Source organism: Oncorhynchus masou, chromosome 20, assembly GCF_036934945.1.
Source record: "Oncorhynchus masou masou isolate Uvic2021 chromosome 20, UVic_Omas_1.1, whole genome shotgun sequence".
In the NCBI taxonomy this organism is placed as follows: Eukaryota; Metazoa; Chordata; class Actinopteri; order Salmoniformes; family Salmonidae; genus Oncorhynchus; species Oncorhynchus masou.
The window spans coordinates 9,150,028-9,158,131 of record NC_088231.1 but is presented as its reverse complement, the minus strand read 5'-3'; the positions used below and the strand labels follow the sequence as shown (position 1 = coordinate 9,158,131).

At 45.3% G+C, this 8,104-nt stretch overlaps 1 protein-coding gene across 2 annotated transcripts; it reads right to left on the bottom strand.

The window, feature by feature from the left end:
* Positions 1-2,427: 2,427 nt before the first annotated feature.
* LOC135506860 (zinc finger protein 69 homolog) lies at positions 2,428-6,017 on the bottom strand. 2 transcript variants are annotated; one of them, XM_064926265.1, is made up of 3 exons: positions 5,520-6,017; positions 5,016-5,152; positions 2,428-4,809 (listed from the first exon to the last, which is right to left on the bottom strand). In XM_064926265.1, exons 1-3 carry the CDS (start codon positions 5,800-5,802, stop codon positions 3,499-3,501), a joined length of 1,731 nt encoding a protein of 576 aa, XP_064782337.1. In that variant the 5' UTR covers positions 5,803-6,017; the 3' UTR covers positions 2,428-3,498. The 2 variants fall into 2 exon arrangements, with proteins under 2 accessions (XP_064782337.1, XP_064782338.1); XM_064926266.1 differs by having other exon boundaries at positions 5,022-5,152.
* Positions 6,018-8,104: the final 2,087 nt, after the last annotated feature.

Below are 8,104 nucleotides of genomic sequence, written 5' to 3'. Positions count from 1 at the left end.
AGTCAATAGAATTCTACTCCTATGTGCTCTGCCAACAATACAATCACAGACTCAATCTTGCAAAGTTATATTTGTTTTGTTGCATTGAAAGGGCTCTGATATTATGTTGAAGATATCCCTCTGGTGGTGTGGGGGCTGTGCTTTGGCAAAGTGGGTGGGGTTATATCCTTCCTGTTTGGCCCTTTCCGGCGGTATCATCGGATGGGGCCACAGTGTCTCCTGACCCCTCCTGTCTCAGCCTCCAGTATTTATGCTGCAGTAGTTTATGTGTCGGGGGGCTAGGGTCAGTTTGTTATATCTGGAGTACTTCTCCTGTCTTATCCGGTGTCCTGTGTGAATTTAAGTATGCTCTCTCAAATTCTCTCATTCTTTCTCTCTCTCGGAGGACCTGTGTTTCAGACATAAGGAAGTGGATGGCTGCAAACGTTCTACTTTTAAACTCGGACAAAACAGAGATGCTTGTAGGTCCCAAGAAACAAGGAGATCTGTTGAATCTGACAATTAATCTTGATGGTTGTACAGTCTTCTCAAATAAAACTGTGAAGGACCTTCGCGTTACTCTGGACCCTGATCTCTCTTTTGGCAAACATATCAGGACTGTTTCAAGGACAGCTTTTTTCCATCTATGTAACATTGCAAAAATCAGAAACTTTCTGTCCAAAAATGATGCAGAAAAATGAATCCATGCTTTTGTTACTTCTAGGTTAGACTACTGCAATGCTCTACTTTCCGGCTGCCCGGATAAAGCACTAAATAAACTTCAGTTAGTGCTAAATAAGGCTGCTAGAATCCTGACTAGAACCAAAAAATTTGATCATATTAATCCAGTGCTAGCTTCCCAACACGGGCTTCCTGTTAAGGCAAGGGTGGATTTCAAGGTTTTACTGCTAACCTACAAAGCATTTTACATGGGCTTGCTCCTATCTTTCTGATTTGGTCCTGCCGTACATACCTACAGGTACGCTACGGTCACAAGACGCAGGCCTCCCAATTGTCCCTAGAATTTCTAAGCAAACAGCTGGAGGCAGGGCTTTCTCCGAGAGCTCCATTTTTATGGAATGGTCTGCCTACCCTTGTGAGAGACGCAGACTCGGTCTCAACCTTTAAGTCTTTACTGAAGACTCATCTCTTCAGTGGGTCAATCCCCCCGAGGTTTGTGTCCCTGGGCCCCAAATGCATAGTCCGGTCCTATGCTTGTGGGCTACCAGTCAATAGAATTCTACTCCTATGTGCTCTGCCAACAATACAATCACAGACTCAATCTTGCAAAGTTATATTTGTTTTGTTGCATTGAAAGGGCTCTGATATTATGTTGAAGATATCCCTCTGGTGGTGTGGGGGCTGTGCTTTGGCAAAGTGGGTGGGGTTATATCCTGCCTGTTTGGCCCCGTCCGGTGGTATCGTCGGACGGGGCGGGGCCACAGTGTCTCCCGACCCCTCCTGTCTCAGCCTCCAGTATTTATGCTGCAGTAGTTTGTGTCGGGGGTCTAGGGTCAGTCTGTTATATCTGGAGTATTTCTCCTGTCTTATCTGGTGTCCTGTGTGAATTTAAGTATGCTCCCTCTAATTCTAATTCTCTCTCTCTTTTCTCCCTGAGGACCTGAGCCCCAGTACCATGCCTTAGGACTAACTGGCCCGATGACTCTTTGCTGTCCCCAGTCCACCTGGTCGTGCTGCTGCTCCAGTTTCAACTGTTCTGCCTGCGGCTATGGAACCTTGACCTGTTCACTGGACGTGCTACCTGTCCCACACCTGCTGTTTTCAACTCTCTATCTACCGTACCTGCTGTCTCTAGCGCTGACTAATCAGCTATGAAAAGCCAACTAACATTTACTCCTGAGGTGCTGACCTGTTGCATCCTCTACAACCACTGTGATTATTATTATTATTATTTGACCCTGCTGGTCATCTATGAACATTTGAACATCTTGGCCATGTACTGTTAAAATCTCCACCCGGCCCAGCCAGAAGAGGACCCCTCAAAGCCTGGTTTCTTCCTAGGTTCCTGCCTTTCTAGAGTTTTTCCTAGCCACCGTGCTTCTACATCTGCATTGCTTGCTGTTTGGGGTTTTAGGCTGGGTTTCTGTATAGCACTTTGTGACATCGGCTGATGTTAAAAGGGCTTTATAAATACATTTGATTGATTGATCTGTAAGGTCCCTCAATCGAGTAGTGAATTTCAAGCACAGATTCAACCATGAAGTCCAGGGAGGTTTTTTCAATGCCTTGCAAAGAAGGGCACCTATTGGTAGAATTGTAAAATAAAAAAGCAGACGCTGAATATCTCTTTGAGCATGATGAAGTTATTAACTACACTTTGGATGGTGCATCAATACACCCAGTCACGACAAAGAAACAGGCGTCCTTCCTCACTCAGGTGCCGGAGAGGAAGGAAACTGCTCTGCGATTTAACCATGAGGCCAATGGTGATTTTAAAACAGTTAAGAGTTTAATGGTTGTGGTAGGAGAAAACAGAGGATGGATCAACAACATTGTAGTTACTCCATAATATTAACCTAAATGACAGAGCGAAAAAAAGAAAGCTTGTACAGAACAAAATATATATTCCAAAACATGCACCCTGTTTGCAACATGGCACTTCAGTAATAAACTTTGTCCTGAATACAAAGCGTTTTGTTTGGGGCAAATCAAACACAACATATCACTGAGTACCACTATTTTCAAGCATAGTGGTGGCTGCATCATTTTATGGGTATGCTTGTCATTGGCAAGGACTAGGGAGTTTTTTGGGTGGAAAATAAAGTAGTTAAATGGAAGTAATGAAATAGGCATTTGTGAACATTATATATCCTACACAGTACAAACACAATATGTAAGAGACTCATTAGGCTTATACACTGAGTGTAAAAAACATTATGAACATTAAGCTCTGATAGACTAACCAGGTGAATCCAGCTGAAAGCTATGATCCCTTATTGATGTAACTTGTTAAATCTACTTCAATCAGTGTAGATGAAGGGGAGGAGAACAGTTAAAGAAGGAATTTTAAGCCTCGAGGCAATTGAGACAGGGATTGTGTATGTGTGCCATTCAGAGGGTGAATGGGCAAGACAAAAGATTTATGTGCCTTTAAATGGTGTATGTAGGTGCACTGGTTTGTGTCAAGAACGGCAACGCTGATGGGTTTGTCTATGTGTATCAAAATGGTCCACTACAAAGGAACTTGACACAAATGTGGGCCAGCTTCCCTGTGAAATACTTTCGACATCTTGTAAAGTCCATGTCCAGACGAATTGCGTCTGTGCTGAGGGCAAAGGGGGGTGGTACAACTCATTATTAGGAAGGTGTTCTTAAACTTTCATACACTCAGTGTATATCACACAATGCCTGGATGCAATATTCAACACTGAAATCTGTTACACTGGTCATTCCAAAAGAATCTGTGGATCTTTTCCACTGACAACAATACCAATTTCTCTTTGCGCAGGGTTTCATCTAAACTTCAGAGGATATCGAGTGGAATAGTTACTTTCTATGTTATAGAGTGGAATGGTTTTTCTGCTGGTGTATACTGAGGTAGCTCCTCTCTGTGAAGCTCTTCCCGCAGTGTGTACAGGCAAACTGCTTTTCTCCCGTGTGGACCTTCAGGTGCATCTTCAGGTTGCCAGCCAGGGCGAAGCGCATGTCACACTGGGTACAGCTGAAGGGTTTCTCCCCTGTGTGGACCCTCTGGTGCCTCTTCAGGTCACCAGCCTGGGAGAACCTCTTCTCACACTGGGGGCAGCTGAAGGGTTTCTCCCCTGTGTGGACCCTCTGATGTCTTTTCAGGTTGCCAGCCAGGGCAAAGCGCATGTGACACTGGGTACAGCTGAAGGGTTTCTCCCCAGTGTGGACCCTCTGGTGAATTTCCACCTTCTGAGGGCAGCTGAAGCCTTTGTTACAGAACATGCAACGGAACCGTTTCTCTTTAATATTGCTTGATGTTGTTCCCCCTCCCTGAGCCTGGGCTCTAGCCGTGTCGTTTGAGTTCAAAACCTGATCGAAAATGACGCGGCCGTGTGAATCGGAAGGCCCCATCGAAGTGGACACTGGGTCGCAATCCCTGAACGTGTGTAAAGGGGAGCGAGTGGCGACATTTAGATTTGTCTTTAAGCTTCCACTGTAATCTAACAAATCTCTGCCCTGTGAGTTTCCTTCTCCTAAATGAGTCTCGTCTACATTCCATGCCAGAAGAGCATCCCCCTCCACTTTCACAGTCACCTCATCTACGACCAGACCCTCCCCTTTCTCATCTTGGCACCCTTTAGAGTATACACTACTACTGTACTGGTTCCAGTCTCCTCTAGACAGATCATTCTGTGTCTCTAAACCCAAGGGCATGTTGCCAGGGTCCATCTCTGTCGAGTAAGAACAAGACGGATCATTGCCAGTCTCTAACGTGTTACCAGAGTCCAGATGGGAATGAACCGTCCTCGGTCTCGGGTTACCGTAAAGTAAATACTCTGATCCAGGAGCATATGGACAGCCCAGTCTCCCCAGCTCCTGTCTCTCTGGGTCAAGCCTGTGGTCAGATCTTGTGTGTAAAAGCCTTTGTGTTACAGTTAAAGTCTTGGTGTCTGTCTCTGACTTGAGGGTGGCGTTCGGCGTTCCACTGACCTCCGTGATGCTGCATCGCGTCCTGGGCTGGGGCACGGTGGTGGATAAGTGATCCGTGGCTACAGGGGGCACTAGTACAGCCGCTGCGCCAGTCTGGATGTCTCTACTGTGTTGTGGGTCCTCCTCTCCTTCAATCCTCTCCTGCTTGACCAGAGATGATCCTCCAGGAACTGCAGCCTCTACATCTGCAGACTGACACACGAAGAGATGAGGTTATTACCGGCACATGAGTTGAATTGGATAACAATGTCGAAGAGAAGTCTCACAAGCTCCCCTATGGCAGATAAATGAAGATGTACATGTAAGACAGTGAATAGCTGAGGGGAGCCTTCCTGAAATAAACTGGCCACATTTGATTTACAAAGTAACTGTAATTATTTGTAATGCAGCACAATTACATTAACCTCTATCAAGATAACGTGCTGGGTTGAGGTTCCGCTCCCATCATCAACAGTGATTGGTTGGTCATCTCTCCATGTGTTGTGTCCCGCTGGCTTCACAAAGCTCCTGTGGCCTCCAGTGAGATGCCCTTCACCTGAGAGAGTGATTGGAGGAAAAGAGGTGGTTAGGTTAGCTACTGTCAATGCTCAACACTATATTGTAACACTATTAATATTGTCTACCATTGGCAAGAATGTAAGGTAACACTCATAACTTCTTGATATACTATTTATTGATCGCTGTATTATGTTCGATGCATCACATTGTTTTCATTGAGTAAATAATAGTGAATCAAGATTCTTGTTAGAACATGACAGATAATAAGAGGAATTGTTGCATACTATCTAAAAACTGACCAAGACCCAATTCTGGGTAATACATCTACACAGGTGCATAGCGGAACGGGGCGAAATGCAATGCGCTACAAATGAAGGGCAGCCTCGGCCTTCTGCAAAATGTACCTCTTGCCATTCCTCTGTATCGGTCGAGGATCTTGACACTGCTGGGACGACTGGCGAGGACGCGCTCTCGTAATGTCTTCTCTGCGCGCTCCCGTGCCACCTTAACTTCCAGTAGTTTCCTCCGCAATGCCATGTTTTCTTTCTGGCCTTGAGTTATTTCTAAACGAAACACTGCATAGTCGTCGTCTACGATTTTACAGATCTCTGCCACGGCTGAATTCGCTAGCACCTCCATGATGGAGGCTATTTGAGTGTGGAAAATCATACAGTTAGAGTTAGCCATTGTTAGCAGTTAACTAGCGTTACCTAGATAACATCTATCAACCAAGTCCTTAACCAACGCAAATTAAACACAACATGCGGTAAGCATGTGATACGTTGCAGTTAAATTAGTCAGATTTTGAGTTCCTTGGTGTTAATAAACGTTTAAATAACAACAATAAAAAGGCTAACGTGTTAATTATTCTTGGTCACTGTTCGTGTCCATTAACTTCTTCGTGTGTGTTTCCCACAGACTAGACACTGTATTGGGGTTTGCTGCATTCCACAGGTCGGAGTGTGAATTGCACATTTTGTTATAAAAACAAATAAAAATGGGAAAAGGGAAATGGAAAAATAGATTTCACCACCATCTAACCTTACACAGAGGTCTTCTCATATCCCGTAATTGAGATCTGAACCAAATTGGATCTGTGAAATTCCCATCCAACACCTACAGGACCCAGTCATTTTTTTTAAATCAATTCCAATTTGAATCCGAGGTGGGTCGACCCAAACTATGTCAGAGATGAGGGTGAATCAGAGTGGGTCTGGTCTGTATCGGACCCAAATGGTATCGCACCCAAATGGATGCAAAATATATATTTAAAAATCAGTTGTATTGCTATGCAAGCCAGCAGAGTCGTTTTGACTTGTCTGGCAGGCAGTTAGCCATTTATCACAACTCTCAGTTCCATGACATTACACAAGTCATTGTACTAATGCATCTTCTGTATGGGGAAGTTTTGTTAATTAAGAGCCCTGAAGCACAATTTGAACATTAACACGCGTCACTTGCGGTATGGTTTTGTAAGCATAAGGACCTTATCTTTCATATCAGCGAGAATAATTGTATTAAAACTAAAAGTTCAATTGATACACACATTGATAGTGTTCCCACACGGCCATATCTCCCATGTTACAGCGCTTGTTTTATGGAAAACAGCCAGAAGCCAAGCGGAGACCACCTGTGCTAATTAGCTATCTAGCATGCTCTGAACACCTGTGTGTAATCTAACTCGGGAAGTGTAGTTTGGTCTGATGGAGGCCCCTATAGCTGTGCTAGAGTAAGTGAACCTTTCTTGCTTGTGAAAGGTAAGAACCATGTTTTTCAAAAGCCATATCACAAGTGATGATGTTGAAACACAGCGTGTTTCAGCGGGTCAGAGTCAATTATAGAATTACAGGCTATAGGTTATAGTCATCCTTGAAGAGGATTTTGAATGAGCATGTTGTGTATGTTTGGATGTTCTATGTGTGAGGGGAGTGCATTCTAGAGGCTGGGTGCACAGCAGCCTGGGCACCCATGGTGGAGAGGTAAATTGGGGTGGTGACAAGGAGACCAGCCGAGGGGGAGCGAGCGGGGGCATAGGCTAGGAGAAGGTCAGAGAGGTAGGTGGGTGCCAGGTTGTGGGTGGGGAGGAGTGTCTTAAAGTTAATATGGAATTACACAGGGAGTCAGTGTGGATTGGTGTGATGTGTTCTGTTGATCTGGTGCAGCAGAGTTCTGGACCAGTGGAAGTCTGTTGGGGAGTTTGGGTGGGAGGGTGTTGCAATAGTGATGAGGGTTTTGGTGCTGGAGTGTGACAGTGAGGGGCGGAGCCTGGAGATATGCGGAGGTGAAAGTATGCTGTCCTGGCGATGGTTTTTATTTGGGGTTGAATGAGAGGGAACTGTCCAGGAGGCGTTTGACTTGTGTTGGCAGAGCCCCGGGAAACCATCTATAGCGGAAGTTGTGCTGTTTTGGAGAGAGTGGATTTGTAGCGGATGAGCTTGACCTCTGTCTTGTTACTGGTAAGTTTTAGGTTCATGATCATCCAGCTCCGAATGTCTTGAAGGCAGCTGATGTGGGAGGGAGGGGAGTGGGGGTTTGGTGGAGAGGTAGAGTTGGGTGTCATCAGCATAGCAGGAGGGAACTTGATCTGTGATATTTTGGTTGCACAAACTATTGGCGGTCAGTGAGGTAGGAGAAAAACCAGGAGAGTGCAACACCCATGACACCAAGACCAGCCAGACATTCCATGAGGAGTGGACGGGAGAGGGTATTGAAGGCTGTACTCTGGTGGATGAGAATCAGGATGGATAGCAGTCCTGAGTCAGCTGCACGAAGGAGGTCGTTGGTGATTTTTGACCAGGGCTGTTTCAGTGCTGTGTTTGGAGCGGAAACCGTAATGTAATGGTTTGTGAAGGTTATTGAAGTTGAGTGGCCACAACCTGCTCCAGTATTTTGGAGAGTAAGGTAAAGGTTTGAGATGGGAACAAAGTTGTTCAGGACATCAGGGTCAGAGGTCAGCTTTTTGAGGATGGAGGGTATGATGCCAGTGGTG

Coding starts and splice junctions, on each gene's coding strand:
- LOC135506860 (XM_064926265.1), bottom strand. CDS start 5,802: ATGGCTAACTCTAACTGTATGATTTTCCACACTCAAATAGCCTCCATC. Junction 5,153..5,519: donor ATACAGAGGAATGGCAAGAG/GTACATTTTGCA, acceptor TCACTCTCTCAG/GTGAAGGGCATCTCACTGGA. Junction 4,810..5,015: donor TTATCTTGATAGAGGTTAAT/GTAATTGTGCTG, acceptor TTCGTGTGTCAG/TCTGCAGATGTAGAGGCTGC.